We start from the raw sequence: 27,554 nt of genomic DNA, 5'->3' as shown, positions 1-27,554 counted from the left end.
CAGTTACTCTAGGCATTGTTTAAAATATTTTTTTTCATTTCTTAGTGAGATTTGGCTTAGAGCAAAATCAGTAAGGGGAAAAGGAATTAGTAAATCAAGCCCTTCCTTTCCCTTTTCGAACCTCTAATTTTTCCAACCTCAAGTAAGTACGTGAAAGGGGTTTAACAACTTTAAATTGGATTTTGGAATGTCAGATGACTCTAATAGCCTTTATACACAAATAACAACAGAAGAGCTGATTATTATTTCTGGGCTCTGCGATGCACTTATGTAATCGTTAATCTTGGCACTTCTTTATCTCCAGCAGATTAGGAGGGCACTGTCATTTTGAAGACGGCCATTAAGTAGACTTTGTTAGTGTTTAAATATGTGAAGCTTAACTTTAATCTTCCTTAATGTATCTGATGGAGGTATCCTGTGCATACAGCATCGTAACAGAGCAATTGTAGTAAGTTTTAGTCAGATATTTGCTGCAAGAGTCCAACCGTAGATGTTCTAATGTAAAATATTGGTTAAATAGCATCTGAGGACACTCTGAAAGCTTCTTAAGTGTAAAGCATTAATTTATCTACTTGAAACAGCAAGCAAACTTGCTTTATCTATTGCCTTGCAGTTGCTTTTATCATGGAGAGGTAGGAAATGAAATGCTATGAAATGAATCGTCAAAAGAAAGGGTTTTAATGGAGGTCAGAGCACCTAACATAATTGTGGCAAAGGAAGATCTTTAACCTTTTCACAAGCCTGTAATTTTCTAAAACGTTTTTGTGAGGAAGTATTTTTTTCCTTCCATCATCCTTGTCAAAAAATGATGATTTTCAAACAGTGAGGATAGTATATACAGACAGGAGAAGAACTACGGAACCAGAGCCGAGGCCAGGGAGATGGCATGAATGTGACTGGCAGGGGGACAACAAATCACATGCACATAATGCATGGTTTGAAGAACATGTTGAAAACTATCTCTGGCAGAAATGTTTTTGAGTGTTCCCTAGACTGTTTTTGTTATGTGGTAAGCCCCACCCTATACAATTTCCATCTCTGATATGATCCTGCATGTTCTCCTTCCTGGTGTCGTTCTTGCGAACGGGTCATACATAGCATTTCCTTCCTGTGAACATCTGAAGGAGGAGAAAAATGTGCACCCAACCACCACCAGGCAGAACTGGCTGCTATCCAGCAGCTCTCCCTGTCCTTGGCAAGATGGGCAGTCCTGGCCTGGCTTCAGAAGAATGAGGGACCACCAAGGAACTTAATGCAAGTCGAAAGGACTACTAAAAGTAGTTTTATTAATCCTCTAAAGACATCTGAAGAGAGCATGCAGAGGAGCCGTGAAAAGATGAGACAGCACAAAGACCCTAAAAACAGTGGCAATGGACAGCATCCCTGGTTATAAAAATAAATAAATGTCCCTGTGCCAGTTGGGAAGATGCAGAACACAGACTCCAGAGGAACCCCTGTGTGAGGTTTGAGGGATCCTGGTTTGGGCCTGAGTATGTGAGCTGCTGGCAGCCAAATATCACTGAAGGAGTTGCAGAATAAATTCTCAGTATTGACTGCCATGTGAATCCAGACAGGAGGTGTTGGAGGAAATTAAAAACGAGCAAGTGTTAAACAGGCTTTTTACTGTTTAGAGTTCTGAAGTTGTTTTTGGTTGTTACTGTTCATCCCTTAAATGAATCATCTGAAAATGAAAACTTAAACTAGACATTGAGAGCACACCTTTGTGAGAAACTAATGATTCCACTTGGCATACAGCATCAAAGGAAAACTTTTTAATGACATCAAATTTGTGTACAGCCAAAAAGAAAATGAAAATATCTTAAAAAGGAAGATGTAGTCACTTGAGAATGATGGAACTTTTCTAGTCTGGGTAAAATATTTTTTTTGTGCTACTTTTTCTTCTAGAATTACATGGAGTTTTTGAATATTTTTTCATCAAAGTGCAGCTCTTTTGCAAGGAAGTGTCTTCTGCACTAGCCACGTTTGTCTTGCTTTAATGTATTCATACAAAGTGTCATTTCTCAATACACATAGTGATACATCCTGCAATTTCTGCAGAGGCCAAACCCTTAATAAAATTTTTGCAGACCAGCAAAATGGCAGGACAAACCTGAATCATGACAAAACCCTTTGTTTAAAGGGACACCTGCCTTATTGGGCAAAGTATATCCTCTTGTATTTTCCATATGCTTTCCATGTTCCTTTTTCCAGACTGACATTTGCTGTCTCGGGGGTAATAAATACTGAACTGCACCATGACTTGGCCAAACTGTAAATGTAACAGAAAACGTGCATTGGAATAGGGAACGGGCGGAGGTGATGGGTCACTAACCAGGGGAAACCTGCAAAGTAGGAGCATGCATTCAGGAATTATGGATTGATCAGAGAGCTATCTGCCTATGCATGGAAAGAATGAAATGGAAGCGTTACACACAGTCACATTTAGTCTCATTGACCTAATGTTCAGTGATTCACCTTACAAATGAATTTAGTTGAAATTGTTAACAATTTTCATACCATGTTGCAAGTGAAGTACTACTTTTACCACTGTTTCAAAAAGCTAGTAAAAGATCTTTCCTTAGTGAACAAATGCTAGTGCAATTTAGCTACCAACTAATTAAATCTCATTATTTGGCATACAATGTAACTATATGCCTTTTAATAGGGACTAAAATGATTGCCTTCAAAGTATTGATAATTTAAGGCTGTTCAAAACCCGTGAAAAATTATTAAAGAATGTTGTGCTGGCATACTTTTTTCTGGGTTAAAATTAACAAGTGGTTTGTAATTTCTTCTTTGTTTTCATGCTGCAAACAAACAAATACATTGAGATGCTCCCATAGGCCAGCACATTTAATTAGGAAGAAGAAGCTGGGAGGCCAGTGTTGGAGTTAACAAATTCCGTGTTTGGAATGCCAGCTCCTGCAGCTCAGAGTAGGAAATTTCGTAGAAAAGGTGGACTTCATGCATTAATCAACAGAGCAAATGTTAGAGGTAATTTAGATTTCCACTCTGAAACAGACATTATTAAAAGACATGCCTTATTGAAATTAAGTCTTCATTAGTTTCTCTTATTTCTGTTTATTTCTGTATTTTTTATAAATAGAAATATAGATACATTTCAGCTTTTCAATGCAGTTGGAGGAATTTGACTCCTTTTGTCAGGGAGGCGAGAATGCCTTCATTATTCTCCAGTTAGTTCCAGAAAATATATTTCTTCCAGATTATGTTCTCATGCAAATTTCACTTTGTTTTCTTCCTCTCTGTTACTACTAAGAAAGAAAGACCCAACTCCTATATGGAGTACAAATCAGCGTAGATTTGCTTTTATCTAATATCAGGGAAAAACAACTGCAGAGTTGAAGAAATCCCCATGTGTCTGAGTGTATCAGGGCACTTTCTCTGCCTTCAGGTGAACATGCATCTTGGCCTGCCAGCTCACTTCTTTCTTTTTCTTTCTTTCCTCTCTCCTTTCCTTTTTTATTTGAACAGGCAATATGCATTGGTTTGTTCTAGCAGCAGAGCAGCATGGTACAGAATGTGTCTTAACAGAACTGTGCTTATGCCCCTGCTGCAGGTGTTCCTCTTCACAGATACCCAAGGTTACTGGTTATCTGAAGGAAGAAATTAGGGATGACAGAAACCAAGTGAAGTCTAGAATCCTCTATCAACATAGCGTGGAATGAAATAACTGCTAGCTTGCTGCTTACTGGATAAATGCAGTAACAAATCAGAATAGAAAAAACAGGCAGTGCTGCCACTTACCGTGGTCATAACTCACACCTGTGTTGCTTCTGAAAGTTGTATTTTGTGTAATTTTGTCAAGAGCAACCTTTTGTAGGTATGCAATTAAACCTGTAGGCTTTATTTATTTATTTGTTTGTTTTAATCAGATAACTGGTCTGGTCACAATCACTATTGTGTAGTTTTGTGGCAGCTTTTATCTAAGCAGTGCAAAACACAGCAGATGTATGACGAATGGTGTTTGTTTGGAGGTCTACTGACTTGCTTCTTGGGTCATAAAATGAAGATGCAAGACTTGGCAGTATGTACCAGTTGCCTAAGATAGCTGTGTAGAGGTAAAGGCTGATTATCTTGATTATGTAGATAGAGAAAATGAGAAATGGACCAGTGTCTCCATTCACATAGCAAATCAGCAGTAGTATGAGAATTATATCTATGTCTTGATGTGCAGTCCAGGGCTTTGAATAAAACTATGTTGCGTTCCAGTAAAGGCAGTCACATGATTGCAGTGTCAAGTGTGTTTTTGTTTGTTGAAAACCTGCTGTACTGCATTGCTTTATTTAACAACAATTATATTCAGCTCAGTCCTTAAATTAATCATACTCCAAACCTTCTTCATCATAGCCAATGCATCTAGTGTTAATTTTGAACCAGAGAAGAGAATTCAATACTCATATGTTTATTCGTAAGCAACTGAGTGAACAAGAAAGAACGCAAGAAGCCAAAGTATTATGAAGTATAATGATGTTTTGGGTTGGTTTTTTTTTTTTGAATAAATATAATATAATGTGGAAATACTTTCTGAACATATCAAAATAGTCAAACCAGTCTTAAAATGCTTTGGATTTGAAATGCATAGAACCTGCTCCATTCTTTCCCTCTTCTAGTCCCTGCTATTAATTCTGGTTACTATGCCTGTGGGTGGGGTCTACTCAGAAAGAACAACTCTTTCCCCAGATCTGGAACCAGGAAGTGGTTAGGATTTTCTTAATTTTTTTCTTATCCTTGAAAGATTTTATATCATTGTTACATAACTTACTGCATTGTACAACTTCTGCTGTATTATTTCAACCATCCGCACAATTCCTGTTCAATTCATTTTCATGGAATTAGTAACGAAGGTGGAGCTTTCAAACCCCCCCTCAATTTAACAAACTAATAGATTTTAGTTATAAGTTGGATGTCCTATCAAGTAAGGACTACTTTTCTGTGCTCTTGGATGACAGAACATGTCTGGATGTGGCAGCCCCAATTATTTTAAGCAAAAGCATGAAGCTCACTGCTTTAGTGTGATTTCTCATCTGTGGTTTGCCTTTGTAATGTGCCTGTAGTCCCAAGCTAGAATTGTCTCTATCAGTCATTCCTTCAACAAGGAAAATCAAACCATTTAGCTTTTGACTACAAATTAGATCACTGCTCTTTTTTTTCCTCAAAAATAGAAGGGAAAAAATAGTTATTTCAGTTGCTTCATTCTAGAAATGTTGAGATACCAAGTTGCCTTGTTGGATCAAGAAGAATAAGAATATTTCTGGATGAATAAAGAAAAGACTGTGGAGGGAGATGAGACTGTAGTAAAAAAGAAAAAAAATGATTTTGTGTTACACACATGACTGAGCAGGAGCAGACTTCATCTCTCTGAGTTCCTCTTAAAACCTTTTGTCATTTTTTACATTGTGTTCCTAGACCCTTGTAGAAGTCCTATATTTTGTGTTGGGAACTTCATTTTGTTTTATTTTTTCTTACAGAGGTTAAGTATATTTTGATGTTCTATTAAAGTTTTTTTCAGGAGTTTTCCATTTTAATATAAAATTAAAAATATCACAGCAGTTTCACAGAAATAGTTGTGCCTATTGGAGAATCCAAACTATTTTCCATATATCCTCCTGTCATTATGCATTCAGGTATCTTTGTTGAAGCTAGTGCTTAATGTAATAACAAGCTCAGGTTCTTTAATTTAAAATGTGTAAGTAAAATATCGAGGTTTAAAGAAGAACATTAAGCATATAATTTAAAATGTTTAAGTAAAATTTTGAGGTTTAAAGAAGAATATTAAGCATAAATGCCAGTGATTCTGGCATAAGAATATGAGCCCTTACTGCACTGTTCCCTTTGACGTGTCTAAATCACATAAAATTGAAAGATTTTATATCATTGTTACATAACTTACTGCATTGTACAACTTCTGCTGTATTATTTCAACCATCCGCACAATTCCTGTTCAATTCATTTTCATGGAATTAGTAACGAAGGTGGAGCTTTCAAACCCCCCCCTAAATAAGTAAATAACAGAGGCTGAAAGAATTTAGATTTATTCCTAAAATTCATCCTTGCAAGCCCCAAAAGTGCTCATGTTGTTGTTCTGTACTATTTATCATGCATCTCATTTCATACTCTTTGAAGCCAAGTGTTTGTAGCATTATGGAGTGCTGCACACAATCAGTTGACCTAATAAGAGGGATCCAGCTGTGTTCAGGCCCAAAGAGCCAGCCTTGGCATTGCAGCATTTCTGCCTCGTGTGTTTGAGGTGTTGCTCATACTTTACTTTTAATTAATACTTCGGTGGCTACATTCATTTGCACTCCACCCATCACACCCACGGACTTCAAAGGATTTGTACCAGCATAACCTCAGTATTTATTTTGTTTTATTATTAGTTTGATTTCCTAAGGAAACAAGGCTTAGAGAGGTTGTTGTGTTTGTCTTGATTTCTGCCCATCCATCCTACTTCTCAATTTCCAAACCCATTTTCAACCCGTTGGTCAGTTTTAGGGAAGCTGGACAGCATCAGCAGTCTCAAAGAGGTGTTCCTGCACACTTCGTGGTAACTGAAGATGGCCAGGTGATGCTCTGAGGGATGCTGCTCAGCTTGAGCTCAGCTATAGGTATGACAGCTTGTAAAGGAGAAAAAGACACAATGAACGTCCCACGTGCTGGGAGAGCTGCTGTGATGTGATGTCAACTGTACTAGCCCCCCAGAAATCCAACCGTAAGACACAAGTCTCTAGCATGGCAGCTTTCTTAGGTCTTCTCGGGAACTCTTTGTTCCTAGCTGTGCCATTACAATACCCAGCAGCCTACTCATGGTCAGAACGGAGTTAAGGTGGGGATTGCACATTGAATAAACAGACCTTCACACAAGGAGCGGGCAGGTAAATGGAGCTTGTCTCCATCAGCTATTGATCCAAGCAGTTACTGTGTGTTCTGAAAATGCCTCAGATGTCTACCAACCAGATGTCATCTTTAGAAGTACACAGGCTTTAAATATTTTAATATATATGAGTGGACAGATGGTCACTTAGCGTAGCATATTAATGGAACGGGCAGAGCTGTGCTGCCACTGGCTTTTAGTTTAGTGGAATTGCAGTGTTTGTAAGCTGCAGGTGTTCAGAGGCAAGTAATTTGCAGCCAGCTCAAATTACTTAGGGTACATGACAGAGCAAATTATTTAGGTAATGAAGCTGAAAATGCAGGAAGATTAGAATATTATATAGTAAAATCATTCCTTGTTAATTCAGTTTGTGATCAGATATTATGTTGCTTTAAATACCACATTACATGCAGTATCCTTGTTTGAGTCAATGAATATGTATGAATATGTCAGTGAATATGTATGCCTCCTAATTTAATCAATATACTTACGAACAGCACTAGCAACATCGTCTGGCACAAACTGCATCCCTTTAGAAACAAGTTAGCCCAATTTGTACATGTATCGTGCTTCATTCAAAACCCTTCTGAATTAGCTACACAGTTCTACGCGCCCTCTGAAGCAGGGGACAGGTAAGCCACATCCAGGGAAGGCAATTTAAATGTTTTTTGAAGAAAAAGAAGAGAGAACTTCTTAAGCAGTACCCTGAGTCTTAAGAGACCCCAGCTCCTGTCCTGACTGTAATATGCACACCGCATCTGGCCGTGAAGTCTTGAGTTCAGCTAGCAATTTTGGCTACGCTGCTTTCACCAGAAAGCAAGTGGGTCCCAGAAGGATGCTTAGTGCCCATATAGCTTCTAAGAAATAGACTTCAGTCTGGCACACTAACCAGTACAAGCTTCAGTCCATCTTTACTGAGTAAAAAAAAGAGGGTGTACACCTGGAATTTTCATTCATACACCTTAACAGAGAAGAAAAAAGAAAACTTAGATCTCTGGAAAATCTTTTTTTTTTTCTTCTTCTGAAGAACGTTTTCTTCAGGGTGGATTGATAATACACTTTCCTGTGTCAAGGCTCAACGCGTTTCTACTTGGATGTCAGAACTGAGGAGAAAGATGTTCCTTGCTTCCATGGCTGTACAGAGCCTTGTCCTGATGGGAGTCTGCCCAAGGAGTTAGAAAGGAAGAAACTATTATGACGAGCTTTTAGAAAACAGTTCCTTACCAATGCAGAATTAGTTAGTTTTCTTTCCCCTATTGCTCAAACCAGACAAGGAATAAAGCAGCATTTCATGATGTGGGAATTAATAAAAAGGGACGGGCTGTCTGGAGGGGTTGGTTTGGGGAGAGGCCTAAAAAGGCAGGCAAGTCCAGTGAAACTGGTTCAGATCTGGGGAAAGAAGTGAAGCCTGGAGTAGGAAGAAATAAGGGATATTCTTCTGTTACAGATGCCAACAAAAGATGTTGTTTAGTTGTCTCTGGTTGTCTGGTAGGCATGTTCATTAGGAGTTAGGTGGAGACAATCATGTAATTTAGGCATATCAGAGCTACTTAAAGATATTGCCAAGACACACTGGATGGAGGAAGAAGAATGGTTCAGGGGACAAAATACTTTTTTTTTTCTCTTGCAGTGTTTGGGCTCAAGTTACTGTTCTGTCTGATTTCAAGTAAATCAGAGTGTGCACTCAGTTTTCCTGCTGTAAAATGAACCATCACACAGCATTACAGCAGAAAGACGATACATTTCTTGGAAACTACATGCCGTTCCAGTGATAGGAATAGCTACGTTTTAAGGGATCTTTGATATACACGTTTATAGAAGTGGGTGTCAGATGCCCTTCAGTTTTACACTAGAGTGCCCTGTGTTTGACATCAGGTCACAACTGCTACCTGTGGCCCTTAGTGGTCGCGTCTTTCTCTCAGGAGCTGTTTCTCTAGCAGTTTGTTCAATGCTTGAGGTGGGTCTTCGTGCTTGTGTTTGTATCTTTTGTTCCTGGTGTTTGTTTGGGCTTCACTTCCTATTCATCACTGCCTTTGGCAGAGGACATCATTGGTAGTATTCTGGAGCACTGTTATTTCAGGGTGTGAAAGATTCTCAGGCCTTTAATCAGGGAATACAGACGGCATCTGTCACCTGGGTATCTGTAGCGGTTTCTAAGCAACCACGAGAGTTTATTTTTTTCTGCAGTTCATATTTAAGAAATAATTTGCTCATGCATGAACCAGAATCAGCCTGAGCACCACCTCAGGAGACAGAAATTGTAAACTGTAATTTAGGCTAATTCTAGTCTAAAATATGAATTAGAGTATTTTATACAATCTTGGAAAATACACTATATAAATATATGTAAGCACAGCACAGGTACAATTAATGAGAACACGGCAGGAAGCTCTAAGTAACTCTGGGAATGTGAGAAACCAAGTTGGAACATATTCTTGACATGTAAAAATATTTCCCACCTGCCTTGTTTGCATAAGAACAAGGTTTTAGCAAGTACATATTTGCATGTCAAAGTTATAAGTGGGGAAAATATTTTCACCCTCGTAAGAAAAATGCATAATCTTGGCACAGGCAATTTGCATTTAGTAAGTTTAAAGTATCCAAGTCCTTTCATGCTGTATGGAAAGTGTATGAACTTGCGACAGGGATTCCATTTCAATGAGCTGATTTGCAAAGGCAACCACATAGAGCAGTAATTGATCTGATGTCTTTCCAGGCATTAATTTGTAATACAATTGGTTGTGGCAGTCCCAAGTAATTTATGTTTCTGAGTTTCATCCCACTGTACTGTATCTCAAAGTGAAATGTTAAGCTGAAATTGTAAATGCTATGTGCTCTTGAAGGTGTAGTAAATTCTAGGGAATTGGGAGTTCTGAAACGATTCTGGATTTGGTGCTGCTGTTTGTATGCACGCTGGTCAGCACAATCCAGCAGAGCTGGAGCCTGTGAACCTGAGTAGATTCTCTTCTAACAGTAAAGGACCCTGGCAAATGCATTTGGGACCAATTATTGCACCTTTTAGGCTATTAGTAAGCTAGCTTCAGGCCATCACTTTGAAGGCATGTTACATTCCTTCAGAAACACTCTGCAAATGTCCTGTTGCTTAAGAAACAGAGATTGCATAGACAGACTTCATGGGTGATTTAACTAATATGCTGGAGATTGTAGATAAACAAGATCCAATTATATCATACCTCTTCGTAATAAGGCAGTAATTATGCATATAAAAGTGAAATGTGAAAAATATATTACCGTGTAGCTGTTCAGATAAGCTTTATTGCTGTTCCGCCAAAGGAGCTGGAGAAGGCTGGTGACTCCTTGTAGCAGAGTAAAAAAAAATAACCATATATTGAAAAGTTACAAATGGGAATCAATAGATCTATTCCAGAATCTGCCTATAGGATTTCTCTCTGAAATTGAACTTCTGATGTACAAATGTTGAACTTGTGGGAATTTCACTCTGTTCAATTTGGTAATGTAAAGTGTTAACTTCAGGGGAGGTTATGCTACCCTTTCTGTTCTGAGGCTTTGGAAACACAGGATGCTCTCCTAACAATTAATGCAGAGAACGAATTAATAAAATATCATCCACTTTATTTTTCTCTTTTATTATTTCACTTCCTGCCTTGCTGTTAGCTGAGAGCCAAGTGAAATTAAAACACTTTTTGGACGACTGCAGGGCAGAAGTTTTTGTCTCCTTAAGCATCCTAAACGCACCTTTTAATTTCAGCCTATCATTTGTTGCTGCAGGGAAGGTGTGGGATTAAATGTCAAGAACGCAAAGATCCTTATGATGGGAGCAGATGCAAGTGGTGTCCTGCAGTACAAAAATATTTTGAAAGCTGCTGATACGGAAATACCAGGCAAACAATGTAGTCCCTTACCTGCTGGGTAGTGCTTCCCTTATAAGATTATTTCAGCTGCTATTTAGGTTCCTGGGAACAAACGGGTACTGTTCAGGTGCTCCGTTCACTGCATTTGATGTAGCAAGGAGAATATTTTGAAGTAACAGTTGAGCAGTCAGTGCTGTACTCACAGTCTACCGGTCTTGAGTTTTGGCCTGATCCTGAGCTGTGCTGGAGCATACAGTAGCATTCTTGTTATAAAAGATGATTCTATTTAATAGTAAGCAGTCAGTTAGGGATTTAATGGCATGTAAAATACGGCATTTGAAAGAGTGGACATGACATTTTGAAAGCTTTGTTGAAAGTACAATGGAAGTTAGGCTAATGCAGTATCTTAGGTGCGATTTTGTGTGTTGTCACAGACTGGATAGCCATGAACTGGATGAAATAAAGGCTCTCTGAAGCTATCAGGCATATCTTGAGAATGGGTTTCAGTTCCTCGCAGGAGATTAACTGCACTTCAGCTGTTTAATAAATCACAGTGAGAGACGCAGCAAGGGTTGTCTTTGTATTCCTGTTCAGGATAACCCAGTTCAGGAAAATCAGTGTCGGCCGATCCAACGCAGCTGCAGGACAGAAGGTGCATTCTTTGAATTTTTCTTGCTCTCCAGCTGATAGACACATTTGGTGTGTTTGTGTGAGCACATGCAAGCACACGGAAAATGTTGATTGCTGCTCTCTGACATTATAAGCTGCTGCCTCGGCATGGTCCTGTCTGAAGAGACACTTGGCTAGCAAAATGACTGCCGCTGCCTTCTCTAAAAGCAGTTGAAGAAGTATTCCTGCGTAGATGGGGAGTCCCTTACTAAATCCTTGTATTCCTTGTATATTCCCATGTCTGGGAAGGAGTTGCCATTTAGAGATGCATGCAGAGAGTTTTATCACACAGTAAACTGAATTACAAGTGTATATAAATAATGATATAATGATATATATATAGTATATGTATATGTAAGTTTGATATAAAAATGAGGGCTTTTGCACCCTGTATCTCTCTATGGCATTTTCCAGACTACATTATCTCCTTTGGTTTTTATATGCTGACTAGAATGCTGCTGTGTTTTCCTCCCTCATTCACTCTGTGGAAACTAATACACAAAAATTTACTGATAATTCAACTCAGATATGTGAATTTTGGATTTCTAAACTGCAGTTACTATTTACCGTGTTGCGTCTCTTATGTGTTGGCCAGTCACGTGAGCTGGGTGGCATTATCTTGACTCCTCCGTTGAAGATGTTGCATCCATTTTCAGGCAGGGCAAACTTTTAAATTACATTACAACCTCGCAGGAGTGAGATTGGAAGAAACCTTTCCACTGTCTTCCTAGCTCTTTGGCCAAAATGTGAACTCTCTTACTCTTTTTGGCTTTGAAATGCTGATTCCAGCCTTCTTGTGGTTCTTAAACACCTTCTCAAATGACCCATTTTAATAACCCAAAAGCTATTATATAACGAGCAGCCATAATTTAGTCCAAAGCTCTAGGGGACCCTCACAGTTCAGCAATGAATAGTTAATGCAGTATAATGTTTAGCAGGTTATTAGTTTTCACTGTACAAATGCTGATCGGGGAATGCTTTTATAAGGTGTTTAAAAGAAAATGTAATTAACTGGTTGCGTGTTTCTGTTGCAGCTCAAATTGAAATTATTCCATGCAAGATCTGTGGAGACAAATCATCAGGAATCCATTATGGTGTCATTACATGTGAAGGCTGCAAGGTAAGGGTCTAAAAAATTAAGTCTTAAAACAGCATTTGGCCTTTGGATAGTGATTCTTTTTCTTCCTCTTTTAAAGAGCAACTATTGTGTGGAAGTTGAATCAGTACGTTTCATTTCAAAGAATATGAAATCAATTGGTGAGTCTGAAGTACTGTTTTCATTTGGGTTTTGAAAAAGGCATTTTTGTGACACACCTTTCAGGACAGGCTTCAAAAATCACGCAGTTGTGCTGCGTGTGCTCTAAGCTGTTTCTCTATGAATACGCAGAAGAGGTTTAAAAAGATAAACCACTTCTAACAAATAGCAAAGAATCTGTTCTGTGGATGCACTTGAGAGGGAGTTTGTGATTTTCTTGAGTCTCCCTCTCCATTTTTTGCTTTATAAATCACTAAGAAGCTGTGCTGAGATAGCTACTGTGAGAGCTCTGTGACTTCTCAGTTTTCTTTTGTAACCTGTTACAGTTACAAATCTCTTTTGGTTTGTATGGAAGATGCTTTTGCACAAATACTACATGCTACTGTTATTAAACTTATTCAAGTCTTTCTCTGAGCAGTGTGTATTCCTTACCATGTAGCTCATTGCTGTGTTAAGGTTTAAGCTTTGATTTTTTTTCTGGATTTGTACCTTTAGGAACTTTAGTGAACAAGGACTCCAATAGAAGTACTTGTGTTTTGTTTAGTTTGTCTCTCACAACCAAGAACTAGACAAAACAATGCTAGCGCTAGCTCACGGTGATGTGAAGCTGATCGTTCCTTTTTATCACTAGTGCAGAATTACAGCGCTAGCTTGGGAATGACACAGTACACACAGCTGTGCTGTAGCTTGTGGCTTTCTTTATGTGTTGCTGTCCCATGCTGATGGGTTTTTCACTATTAATCTATGCTTTAGTTGTTAAGAAATTACATTTATGGTAGGTTTTAGGGTACTCTCCTGACATGCTTGATACTGCCTTCCATCATCAAAGAAGCAACGTCTTTGCATTCACAACATAGAGATATCTTTTTTGTTTTTCCTCTGAAGATTTTTGTTTTCATTCTCACGTTCTTTTGGGTCTCGTGCAAGTATTGGTAAGAAGAAAAAGAAACCTCAGAATGCTAAAATTATGTAGGACTACACCTCATGCCCTTTGGAAGAGCTATTGCTACAGAAGAATGCAGGAAATGCACTTCAAATGTAGGAAAAAAACACTTTATTCGTAATAAATAGTAGGTTTTTTTTTTTTTTCATTTTTATGCAGTAGCTGAACAGCACCTATCAAATCTCAGCTTTGAGAAGTGGCGGACATTATCAGTGGCAGTTCTGCTGTGTGATTGTAAGAATATCAAGTTACGTTGACTGTCCAAGACCCTTTAATCTTTACATGGTCTGGGACCTGTATACCTGAAAGACTGCCTCAAGGTTCCTGATGAGCATCATTGTCAAGAGACTGAGGTTAGCATAATGCTAACACTCATCTGTGCAGAAAACAGGGCTTTCACAACATGGCCTGCTGCAGAGCAGGAACAGGCTGCCAAAGGGAAGGAAAGTTGCCAACTGTATCATCTTTGGCTTCATTGTCATGCGTTTCTTTGAATGCAGGCCTTCTCTTAAGCCCTGCATGCGAGAAGAGACCCGAACAAAAGCAGCAGGATGGCTACATACAGGAAGAAATAACAGAGCATGCACCATACTCACAGTCACATTAGTTGGTATGTAGCTGCTAAGAGTTTAGCACTATGGGTTAGAAAAAGAAATCCATTGAGAACTTTCCCATCAGAGTGACTGTGCTTTCACAGGAATAAATGCAAACAAAAAAAATTAAAAAGTTTAAAAGTTACTAGGAGAAAAATCCATTGTATACCTCCAACAGCCAGAACAACAGATACTGGCCTCGTAGTGAGAAATGCATGTGCAGTTCCTTGCATTTTAGAACAAAACGTTTTCCTTTGAACTCTATATAATCTGTCTCTGAAAATCTGTGCAGTCCTCAGTCTGCCTTTGAGAATGCTACCAGAATGGTCAGCTGGTGGGAAAGGGCAGAAGGGAAGGCAAGCAAGCAAGTACAGTTACCATGCTGAAGCCTATTTGAACACAGGTGGAGCATGTGTGAATAAACAAGACAGTGGCTCAAAGATTGAAGTTAGGCATTTTCTCCTTCTCTTGCAATAGCAGAATCAAGTTCTCTAACTATACAATTTTAGTCTGTATTTTAAAGCAAATAAATATCAACTTAGTTATTTCTCTCTAGGAGGCAAAGAACTCTGAAGTTCACTGTTCTTTAATGCCAGAGCATCAGAGGGGTGACCTGCAAGTAGTGAAAGATAAGGGAGTTCTAGTGGGGACAAGTCACAGGAAGAGTTTAAATGATAATGGCTGTACAGCATTTAAAGTACACTACTGTAGCAGATGAGTTTTGTTTGTGTTAAGCTCTTCCACAGTAATGTCAACAAAGTCTCACCCAACAGAACTATTTTGGCTGGTGAAAAAGTTGGCATAACTTGGCTTCTCCCAAATGAGCCAGGTGTGTATTGGTCTGGGTTTGTTCTTTTTTTGTTGGTGGTGTGGTTTTTTTTTCCCCTGAAGTGTATTTCCCAGCTTTTCTATGGCTCTGATCTCTGCAGGTTTGAGCATGCTTACATTGCTCTTCATGTTATGTTAAACCTTCTTTCATAAAAACTACTTTGCTACGAAGACCTAGTTCCCAGCCCTACACTGACTCATGGAGCCGATGTCCTACACAAACGTAGTCCCATTGAAGTCAGTGAGGTTCTGCACAGAAGAACCCATTCACGGGCTTCAGATTGCAGGATCAGGGCCTCAGTCATCGTAAATGAACAGAGGTGCTGCTGCCCTCTCAAGCCAGGCCTGTCAGGAATGATCGATCTACGGGCAGCAACAGCAGCAGGGTGGGAAGCTTTCGGCTCCCTTACTGTTTTGCACTCCACTTTGGTGTGAACTTTAATGTTACTTAATAGTAATGTTAACATAAATGATACTGTTTAAATACTAATAACCATTAGAAATATGATTTCTTTAAAATCTAATGTGAAGCTTCAGTTGCTAAGACCTACTTTGTAAGCTTAATCTGTACCATGTGTGAAATCACAGAAAAGCTTTGGTCAAATTGATTTTTGCTGATCCTATTTGCCCTGGTAGTTTTGTAGCCCTTCCATTTCATATACCTGAAAGTTTTCTGGCCAGTTCTTCTTGCTTTATTGCATTTGACATATGAGAATTGAAGACTTTAAAGTCAATTAGTGTTTCTTGAGAAGTTTTCATTTCCTACCTTGCTTTGGGGTTACTGGCTGTTTTTATCACGTCACTGGCTGTTCTGTGCAAACATCACTGACTACTCCCAACCCGTGAACCCATTTAACCGAATCTGAATTCACGTTAAAAATATATATATGAAAAATAACACCCTCTCCACTTCTCCCTCCCCCCCCCCAGTGATAAAATGAAGTTTGTAGCCAAGCTCTGTTTCATACTTGATCTCAGAGGGCTCCTGTGGCTAAATATAAATCACATAAATTTTAAGAGACTGCTCTTTCTTACCATCATTGATACATACAATGGAGGGTGATGGAGAGGGGAGAGAAAAATGAGTAATTTAAGACTTCTTCTCAGAAGCATAGGTGAAGAGTGCCATGGACACTGTAGCATGAGTCCAAAAAAGTTTATTCTTGTGTTTAAGATCAGAAATGCTAGCACTGTACTAGCACTATTGAAAAATCTAGTATATGAATGGAGCACTCGTTTAGCTGTTAGTTGTAGGAACACATTAAAAACCTTTTCCTCAGTATTAGGAACCATGGTGAGAAAGGACACTAGTTTGTACACATGGTTCCATCCAGTTCAGTATTTTCTGCTTCAGGCTGGTCTACTGACGTGTATCAGATCTCTTTCTTTTAAGTACTGGCCTCTGGCCATTTAACCATGCTGAGTCCCTTCCTTTTGCTCCCTTGCCCACCTAGCTATGAACTGCAGATATTGTTTGATTTGTTATGAACGACTAGACAGAACTGAAACACCAGTACAGATTAATACATACATCCTTCTTTCAAATTAGCTAGGCAGATTTTTTTTTGAAAGAGAGACACCAACACTGTCTTTGGTACTGCAAGAAGAAATTGTTGTCAGGTAACACCTGAATGCTGAAAAGGACATAGCAAAGCATTTAGTTTGAAATGAACTTGGTGTTAATGAACTCTATCTTAGAATTTACTGATGCAATTACTTGCTTTTGCTGTCAACAGTGCCAGTTCATGCCCAACTGACCCACAAACACATTAGTATGACTCCTCTTTGCTTAAATGCCTGCAGTTGTTCTCATAAGACCGTCTATGGCTGGCACAGAAATGTGACTTCTGCACATTTCTCATATTTTCAAAGGTTTATAGCCCCTGCCTTCTGTCTCCTGTGACTTTTTAGGTGGTTCTGTTCATTGTAAGTACAAGAAATGTCCTCGTTTGTTACTTCAGAAAACAATACTTGGTATCGTCATTTCCCATCTTGTGTTGCTTTTTTTTTCCTTTAGACATTGACTTTGTGTACTAGTTGGTTTTTCTTTATTCTGCCAAACATGGAGTGTCACGTTGGTAATGTAAACACGTACCTCTAATTCATGTTTTTGAGGTTTTTCTTTCATAATGCTTTGCCTAACCAAGTTTAAGCAAAAGATGTAAGAAAGCAATGAGCCATGTTAAGAAGAAGGTACATAAGAGGCCTTGTATAACCTGATAAGCAAAATATCATTCCTGTATTTGCTACTTATATAAAACTTATTTTTCTGTTTTCAGTGTCATTATAACTTTGTTATCAAATACTTTATTAACAGTTTATTTTAAAATTTTGTCATGGTACTCTTTTCCCTTTATAATTAAAATACATGCACCTTGCCATAAAAGGGTTAAAATCCACTTGTAATGTTTACATTTCTTACATTTGGCAGTGTATTTTTTCTGATGCTTCTTATAAGAAAATTTTATATAGTTTGCTTTAGAAAAAAATAAAAGAATCACCCCCCCAACTAATTGTTAATTGCTCAGAATATTGCAAAACTTAATGATACGTGGCAGTCTTTAAGTATTAGCCATAAATCATGGGATTATGAATAAGTCTTTTTTGTCACGGGCTTGCATACAGTCATTCCAAAACGTCTGCCATTAGGATGCAGCAAGGCAGCTGTCAGCTGTTTTCTTGTAATTAAACAGCCAATGAGCAGCTAATTAAGACATATGTGTATACAGAAGTGGAAGTGGGTATGTTAATGAACTGTAGGAATCAATTCATTAAATGAAAATTTGTCAAAAGACCAAACATGAGATCAGCATTTCAGCCTGCGCTGCACTGGAGAGGGAGTCTGTGCGGTGAGATTTGTGACATCAGAGAATCACAATCGGATTTTTCCCTTTCAAAGTAGGAAGCTTAGACAGAGATGTCTGTAACATGGAACCACTGAACAGTGAAGTTGCTGGAACTATTAATAGACTTTGTGAAAACTGTTATTTACATTTCAAAGTTCTTTTTTAACAAGTTGTTATTCAAACTGACTTGCAAATGAAAAGTTCTTGTGCCCTTTTTCCCAAACTTGATTTTTTGGCAGCGTATGAAAAAACATATATTGTTTTGTACATAAATAGGAGTCTGAAATGCAGAGATGAGGCTATGGCTTGTAATCTGCTCCTCTCTTCTTCTGGCACTGTGTTAATACAGCTACATAAATAGGGAGACGGGCAAAGCTCAATGATGCCTCATCAAAATCAGCTGGCTCTTTATTCTGACATCAGAAGGTGGCAGGGCTCTACGCACTCACAGACACTCTGATACCAGAGACCTTGGCTCAGCCCATGCCATCAGTCAGAGCGGTGTAACATAGTGATATTTGTCTAGTGCAGGAATAGTTTTGTTTGATCAAGAGGGGTCCAGTCTGCCTGTGGCCCATTACGCAATTGCGTGAATTTCAAATAATGGTTATGAACATCCATGCAATTAAGGGTATGTGGCCTGGGCTGGTTTGCATAATGATTGAATGTATACACGTGTACCAAACATGCATACACCTCCTCCTTCCTGGTGGAAAAATTATAGCTAGCTCTGTGCCTCTGGCAAAAGAGAGAAAATAGAACAACACAATATAGTGTCTTTCCTTCTCCTCAGAAAATGAAATAAAAAAAAAAAAAAAGAAAGAAACTATATTTACCCACAGAAGTCTCCTCTAAATAGGGGCTTCCCTTTACCTTTAGAGACATGAGATACCAGGGACTGTCAAAAGGTTAGAGAAATCACCGATAAATGACAGCAGCATACAACATAGAAGAATTTTGCAATTAAAAGACCTTCAGTTTAACTTTCGTAATTCCACCTCAAATCTCACATGTTTCTGAGCTCTAGACAAGTTTAAATTCACTTCTAAAATTTGAGGCAAGGTTTTGTGTTGTTTTTTTTTTTTTTTTTTTTGCTTTAGCTACTGTTGATGTTTTCAACGTGCCTACACAATACTGTATGGTTTGTTTTTAAAAGCACTCTACTACATCTCTGATTTGTAAAGTGCAAGTGCTTTTAAAGGCCCCAGTTTGAGGCAGTTCTGCTCTATTGAAAATACAGCTTCAAGCTGTAACTTAGCTGATATATTGTACACTAAAATGTATTGAGCAGCTGTGTCTCTAGGGAAAATCTGGAAGAAGCAAAAAACTCAATATTTTCTCCATTATAATACTAAAAATAATCCTCAGGTTGACACAAATATTCTTAACAGAGAGAAATATGCCTAATTGGCAATACAGACACAGCACAGGTACCAGCCAGAAGAAAAAGCAGAGATCTTTGAGGGCAGGTTCTTTGTAGATATTGATAAAACTTGTTTACAGGGTGTCAGTGGGGCAGAAGATGTAATACAGTTAATATACGAGCATGTCATTCAGTGCAACTGTTGAAGTGTTTAGAGAACTGAATCTTCTAAAGGACTGATAATGCAGAGATGCAGAACCTTGATCAGTAAGTCATCACTCAAGTTGATCCCTAAGCCTGTTTTTCCAGTGAATCGCATTGTCCTTATATGCGTAGTTCCATTGGAGTGCCAGGCTCCAATAAGGGTGCTAAAAGAACTGGAAATTAAGCTGTCTACTTATCTGAGACTTTGTTCCTCCAGAGAGATCAGTCATGATGTTGGAATGATGCCTAAACATTTCCTTGGTTTTATTTCACATTTTCTGCAGGGTAAAATGCATTCAGTTGGAGCTCAGCATGTGCTGCAATACTTTCAGCCTCAGTGACAATTACCTCACTATTGATAAATATTAGTTGAAGTTCAATCAGATAAAACAGACCAGAATAAATGGTATGAGAAAACGTATAAGAAAATGGGATTAAAGAAGGCATCTTAAGTTTCCTCTCTTTTTTTTTTTTTTTTTAAATATATATATATTTCATGTTTCCCCAGTAGAGCTTTAATAAAGGAGACGTAACTGATGAAAACTAGTACCCTCCTCAAAAGATGGAGCATATGGCTTTATCTCAGCATTTTGTCATTCTTCTGTCTGCGGGAAGTTTCTTACTTATCATGCAAAAGTCCTTCTTGTTTATTTCACCAAGTGTCTGGACAGAGTGTGCATGTGCTGAGAGACTCCAGAATGTGGTCCTTGAATAAATAAAAGATTGGTAAAAGTCCAACTTTAATTAAAGGGTGCCCAGCCTTTCTGAGGAAGTATTTTCTTTGCAGCGGTGTTAATTAATCCATTATGTGGCAACATAAAACTAAAATACTGTGCTTACTGATCTCAAATGCCTCTTTAGAATGACTACATCTTTTCAGAATCCCTGTGAAGTAGGTATTACACACATACCAGCTTACGTTTGGGCAGTCTGTGGCAAAAAGATGAAATGAACTTCAAAACAAGCAGCTGGCATAGTGATTACTAACGTGCCATTCTGGTGGAAAGAACTAACTTCTAACTACTGCACAACCTTCCCGAGTTAGCTTTCTTTGGAGGTGGACCTGCCCATTGTCGTTGATTCAAAAAAGAGGAAAACAAATACATAAAATCTGTTGCAGCTCCCCCCCACCCCCACCTGAAACTCTTCACTGAGTTGAACAAAAACTCATTTGTCAGCATCAAACTGATTTTAAATGTATATACATTAAAGTTTTGTTCTCTATAGAGGCAATTGCTCAGTATCGTGCTCTATTTTTAAACACGTACATACATTGATGAGGCTGAACATCAGTGTGCTACTGTCATCTCCAAGGGCAGAACAGGGTATCAGCTGTTGAATTAACTAGCTGTTGAATCCTTCCTATTTTAATACCCATGCTGACCCAAGGAAGGTAGGAAATGAAGGAAATTTAGGTTTATAATTATCTCATTTGGAAATAATTGGTGTACAGTGTTATTGTACATCACATGGAATCTGTGAAATCAGTGAAAAAAACTGCAATTCCTTTATGTATCATAACACTTTTTTAATAGTTGTTTCCTACAGCTTACTCAGTTTACTGTTTTTTGTTTGTTTTGGGGGGATGACACAACACAAACAAAAACTCTTCCTTTAGTTGACTATAGGGCACCTGAACTTCATTCTCAGTTAGGTATGCTTCCTTCCTGAGTCTTTATTCACTCCATCAGTTAACAGCTTCTTGACTTGTATTACGCAATTCTATTGCAGTTCTATTTGCAATTCTAGGGCTTTTTCAGAAGGAGTCAGCAAAGCAATGCTACATACTCCTGTCCTCGTCAGAAGAACTGTTTGATTGACCGAACCAGTAGAAACCGCTGCCAACACTGTAGATTACAGAAATGCCTTGCTGTGGGGATGTCTCGAGATGGTAAGCTCTGCTAACCCACAATTTAATTGCAAAAAGCAAAACAGTATTTAGTATACTGTGTGTTCAACTGAAGCAACATTAAGATTTAACAGTTACTGGATATCAAGCTGATAGCTGAGATCATTGAGTGGTTTTACATTATACATTTAGATAAATACATATAAATTAGGGCATGTATGAATTTTTTTTTTTCCTACTCATCTGTTGTAGATTCCAGTTAAGGGTTTTGCCTTTGGTCACTTTAAGATGCAGTTTTTAGTGTTAACGTTAATACTACCTCTATGTATTCATTCTAATTTAAGTGACGTACTGTTGTTGCAAGTAATGGACTGCCATACTGATACAGATCAGAACTGCTTTAGAATAAATACAGAAGTTAAATGCATGTATAGTGAATACTGGAAAAAAATCAGAGAGAAAATCATTGTTTCTTCAAACCTGTGTTGTAGTGTTTCTTTTTTAATGGTATATTTCTGAAGAAAATGTGTTCTAGTGCTGTTACTATTAAGCTCAAAGTTACACCTAGTGTAAAGATGCAAATCTACCTCTCAGTAAAATGCAAGCTTATGTTACTCTATTAGAACTGAATTTGCAGCTGATATTTGTATACCTCCTCCACAGGTGTAATGAGGCTGCCATCACTTAGACAATTTCAAGATTTAACTGAGTCTTTTCCCCTGAAATAGTGACAGCAATGTTGCATGTTCTATGCACACATGTGCATTACTCTATGTACATCAGGCCCGAATAAGGAAATAGTTTTCAGATTATGTGTACTTCTTAAAATAAATTTTCTTTTTTTTTTTTTTATTGGGCATGAAACTAAAAATCTGAAATGGTTGACCATGTAATGAAATGATGAGTTCATCTAACACATTTGCTTCCCTCTAGAAGGAAAAAAAGGTGGTAACCATCTTATTAAACTGTGAGGCTTTTACAGCTGACACAGGTCCCAGAAATCACATAACATATTCTTAGGACTTACAAATATATTGCTGGCAGGAATTGGACATTTCATCTCAGACAAGCATAGTACTTTTTAGCTTCTGCTTTTCTAGGTGGAATTTGAATGCTTAAGGGATACGTGGTCAACTTCAGTGGATATATAAGAAAATATTTTAGGCACAGAAATGGAAAGATAATAAATCAAGCTAAAACAGTAACTTCTAATGGTCAATTTAAGTAGTATGGTAAAACGGTGTTTTAAAGAGCACATGATGCTGTTATATTACCAGTAATTGACAGAAGTGATTCTCAGGTCTGCCCATCTTGCTGATTTAGCTTTTATACTGTCTCCTTCAGTATAGTTTTTAAAGACCCAAGACAAACAAAATGCAGTAGTGGATTTATAGAAATTAAATGTCTTGTGTGTCTGTATTTCAGCTGTAAAGTTTGGTCGAATGTCAAAAAAGCAGAGGGACAGCCTGTATGCGGAGGTACAGAAACATCGAATGCAGCAGCAGCAGCGAGATCATCAGCAGCAACCAGGAGAGGCAGAACCACTAACACCAACATACAATATCACCACCAACGGGTTAACAGAGCTACATGATGACCTCAGTAATTACATTGATGGGCATACCCCTGAAGGTAGCAAAGCAGACTCTGCAGTTAGCAGCTTCTACTTAGACATACAACCTTCTCCAGATCAGTCGGGTCTTGATATTAATGGAATCAAACCAGAACCAATATGTGACTACACACCAGCATCGGGCTTCTTCCCTTATTGTTCTTTTACAAATGGGGAGACCTCTCCAACTGTGTCCATGGCAGAATTAGGTAATGAGAGAGAAAAACTTCCATTGTAATTGTCTTGATAGTGTCCTTTGGATTAAAATGACACATTTAGCCAGGTGATAGTGAGAATGCTGCTTCAGGACAGCTGTGAGCATGTATGGGCATTCTTCTGTGAAGTGCACAATACCCTAATCACGGTTGAACACATTACAGAAGTGTTACAGATCAGATCTAGTAACGTTGCTTTTGTTTTCAATTCTTGTAATAGTACCTTCTGAATACTGATGAACAATCTAATTTTTAATGCTGAGCAACAAGAGTATTTCTTTAATTGAAGATTTATTTTTGAATGTCTTATCTTCCTTTTTTACTAAGTAAATACCATATTTTCTAATGACAAGTCATGATTTTCTAATATGAAAAGTCAGTGGATTTTCTTCCACTGTTTACCTGTATCTGGGATATACAGAACCAAAACATTAATGTAATCTGAGAGCAGTTCTCTTTTCCAGTGGTTGAAGAGAATCTGGACTCAGATACTTCAGAAAAATTTTCAGTGGAGCATGTTTGGATAATTTCCCTAAGATCCGTATAATGACCACATTAATTAGGATGTTTTATTTCAAACCTTTCACTCAATGATTACAGTAGGGCTGAATTCCACAACTCTTATTTATCAATATCAGACACATTAGAGAGCACTGGGTCAAGTAGTCAAAAGTGAACTAGAACAGGACATTAGAGAAGCCGCTTTAAGATGCCTAATTATTCCATTAATAAACAACCTAAAAATTGAAACAATCAGGTATTCCAAAAGTAACTTTTTCTCTTGCTATTTTTTTGTTAATTAGTGGCAAGCATATGATAAAAATATTCTGCTGGTTTTACTTTCATTTACATTCTCCAAGTACCTTCAGTTACAGATAAAGTCAAAATGAGAAGAAAAATAGGATAAAGGCTATTTTACTGGCTTTGTCTCACTCGCTGGTTGTTAAAATTCTCGTGGGAATTAGTAAAAGATCAACATTAAACCTATATTATAAAGAAAGGGATTTTCCTTCTTAGGCCAGGTGTTGAGTTTGGAACCCTTTAGTAAAATGAGTTTGTTGTATTGCTTACCTTTATTTACACAGTGCTTGCATTTAAGCCTCGTGGAACGTGATTTGGGTGCCCAGCATTGACATTGCCAAACAATGTCTGAAGAATGTTTGTCTTCTAGACTAAGGTTTCAATTTAGGAAGGTGTGGCTGTTCAATGAAAGTATTTAGGTGTGTGCTTAAATATGGTCTAGAACTGAGGCTAAAGTTAGTGAATAACATGGTAAAATTTCACCTTCTGTATCCTGCAAGGGCATATGAATAATGCTGTCAGGTGCTGCTAGTGAAAGTAAAAGAGTAAATGGTAAATGTTTTAAGTACACACTTGTAAACAAAAATTGTACTGAAATACATGAAAGCTATGATAATAACAAAAGTATTAACTACCTTATGTTGTAGATTGTTGATTGTTCAGGTAGCAAATACAATCTGATTTTAGATATTATTTTAAACCAAACTATTAATGCAATAAGTACTAAACAGACTGATCAGTCCAGCAGCTCAATTTGTGAAGAGTTGGTATAGGGTGTTATTAAGCAAAGCAAATTTCACAGAAGACCCGACACTCTCATCCTTTAGGATATCATGTAGTTCTTGATCACCATTCTTTTTCACTTTCATAGAATCACAGAATGGCTTGGGTCAGAAGGGACCTTAAAGACCACCTAGTTCCAACCCCCTGCCTGGACCCCTGCAGGGACACTTCCCACCAAACCAGGTCACCCAAAGCCCCATCCAGCGTGGCTTTGGGCACTTCCAGGGATGGGGCATCCACAGCTTCCATGGGTAGCCTGTTCCAGAATCTCACCACCCTCAGAGTAAAGAATTTCTTCCTAGTATCTAATTTACATCTACTCTTAGTTTAAAATCATTACCACTTGTCCTGTCAGTGTACATCCTGGCAAAGAGACTCGCCCCGTCTTCTTTGTAGGTTCATTTTAACTACTGGAAGGACATACTGAGGTCTCCCAAGAATTTTCTGTTCTCCAGGTTGAACATTCCCAACTCCCTGTCTTCGTAGGAGAGGTGCTCCAGCCCTTTGAGCATCTTATTGGTCCTCCTCTGGACCTGTTCCAAGACTGGACCTGGTCCACGTCTTCCTTGGGCTGGGGACCCTGGAGCTGAACCCAGTACTGTAGGTGGGGTCTCACAAGAGCAGAGTAGAGGGGGAGAATCACCTCCCTCAACTGGCTGGTCACACTTCTTTTGATGCAGCCCAGGGTACGGTTGGCTTTCTGGGCTGCAAGCACACATTGCCAACTCATATTGTATTTATTTCATCTACCCATACCCACAAGTGCAGAGCTATTCTCAATCCACTCATCACCCAGTCTCTACTCATGTTTGGGATTGCCCCGACCCACGTGCAGCCCCTTGCACTTGGCACTACAAGCCTTCCCAGTCAGCGATGGCCTAACTTGAAAAAGCACTGACTGCAGAACTGTGAGACAAGGCACTAGGCCTCTGCTTGTTATGTGCTAAAATACATGTCAAGAGACAAGACACAAAAGAAGAAGATTTCTAAGTCTGAACAGTACTTCACAGTATAATTCTTAGTCCAGGTTTCAAAGCTGACTTTATCTTAATAAAAGCAGGAAGGCCGCTTACTGAATTTGCAGTAGTTGGAATGCTCTCTGGTTTCACTAAATTTTGCCTTTACTTTTCAAGCTTTTTGATCCTGCAGGCTTTCTTTGCACCCACTGCTGTGTAAGTAAGAAGTTTGTCCCCAGTACAATTTTCTTTATTTAAAAATAAATTGAAGTTCACCTAAACATCTTACAAACTAGTGAAAGGACTATACTTGGTGTTCCTGCATTCAAATCTCAGAACTGCATTGTGTGCGTGTGTTATGTGTGTATGTGCATGTGCAGAGTGCCCTCTAATGGATGCTTTGGGCCCCTGAGGAGCTGGGCCAGGTATGTTAAGAACCAGAATTCTGCTTTGTCTACCGTGAGTCAGTTAGCAGTTTGCATTAATTTATTGTTATGAAGAAAAATCCAAGGAGATCTGAAATGGAAGCGTTCTAACAGCTAACCTTTCCCCACCTCCTACTTGCAAATGGAGTATGTTAGTTTCCTCATGTCTGAAGGTATAGCTTTGCATTTTTAATGTGTATAACTTTTTGGTCTTTCTTTTAGAACATCTTGCACAGAATATTTCCAAGTCTCATATGGAAACTTGCCAGTACTTGAGAGAAGAGCTACAGCAGATAACATGGCAGACTTTTCTTCAGGAAGAAATTGAGAACTATCAGAACAAGGTATAAAAGCGTGCCGTAGTTTGGCATGCTTTTTCTAAAGCATGGTATTCCCATAACGCACCGCAAAATTCACTTTTTCACTGCTTTCTGTTTACTATCAGGAATATACATTTTTGTGTTTTCAAAACAAAACAAAAAAAAACAGTACTAAAGCCTAAATGAGTATGGCAGGAAATACTTTGCATTTGTGATTGTTATAAATACAGGAAAAGATAAAGCTTCCCAAACATATTTGTCTCTTATTGATAAACAGATAACAAACCAGCATTTTTTTTCACTCCTAAATGACATGTTATTTACTCTTCTTAGTTTATAATCACCCCTATTATCCAAATAAATAAATAAATAAAATAAAAATCAGTTGAAACCATCAAGTTGTAACTGTAGAGTTCTTTACAGCTGATCTGCAAAATAGTCATCAATACAAGGACATGCATGAATCTTGGATTGGAGTGTCTTACTCATTTTCCATTCCTATCCAATAATCAACAACCTGAATAGGAGTCAGTCAAAAAGTCTGTTGGCTTATTTGACGCTTTCTTGTTTTGCATGGTATATTTCCTTTTGAGGTTATAAACACAGAACCCATCAGATTTCCCACCTTCATTGCCAGGGTTGGATCCCTGATTCATTCTACAGCTGCCACAGTGTTTCAGATTTACCTATAGAATAGCATCAGAATGCTTGCCATGCCTCCAGTAGGTATTGTAAGTTTTAATCCCTGTTTGTATTTTCATTATGCCTTCCATCCACGTACTACTACCAAATGGATACTTTTGGAAAACTATCTTGAGAGTCACTACTAAAGCACACTGTTCTTTGAATTTATTTTTCATTTCCACAAAAAATACTTAACCTTTAGGAATATTTTTTTTCCACTTGTTAGATAATCTCATCCTGAATTATTATTAACATAAGAGAAATTCACTAATTGCATGCTGCCTTTATGTCATTCACAAGATGATCTTCATATATGTATACTTTATATGTATCCTTATGAAGACCAGCTTGTTAGATAATTCATGTTCTGTAATAATAAATAAATAAAAACAGAAGTTGATAGGAAAAACGTGATTATGCAGTGCTATAGTAAATTTTCTTTTGATGCAGTGAGTAACAGTCCCACTGAAATCACCAGAATTA

General features: G+C 38.1%; 1 protein-coding gene across 6 annotated transcripts in view; it reads left to right on the top strand.

The window, feature by feature from the left end:
- RORA (RAR related orphan receptor A) overlaps positions 1-27,554 on the top strand; it is a 374,669-nt gene that overhangs the window by 331,341 nt on the left and 15,774 nt on the right. For 5 of the 6 annotated variants that reach the window (XM_082769291.1, XM_082769293.1, XM_082769292.1 and 2 more), the window contains 4 exons: positions 12,429-12,514; positions 21,176-21,317; positions 22,701-23,096; positions 26,290-26,411. In XM_082769291.1, coding sequence (XP_082625417.1) covers positions 12,429-12,514; positions 21,176-21,317; positions 22,701-23,096; positions 26,290-26,411 — 746 coding nt within the window. The remainder of the gene's footprint in view (positions 1-12,428; positions 12,515-21,175; positions 21,318-22,700; positions 23,097-26,289; positions 26,412-27,554) is intronic. The other variant, XM_082769295.1, reaches the window with a different exon arrangement.

Source organism: Aythya marila, assembly GCF_965140915.1.
Source record: "Aythya marila genome assembly, chromosome: 11".
In the NCBI taxonomy this organism is placed as follows: Eukaryota; Metazoa; Chordata; class Aves; order Anseriformes; family Anatidae; genus Aythya; species Aythya marila.
The sequence above is the reverse complement of the archived record's forward strand: the minus strand, read 5'-3'. Positions and strand labels throughout refer to the sequence as shown.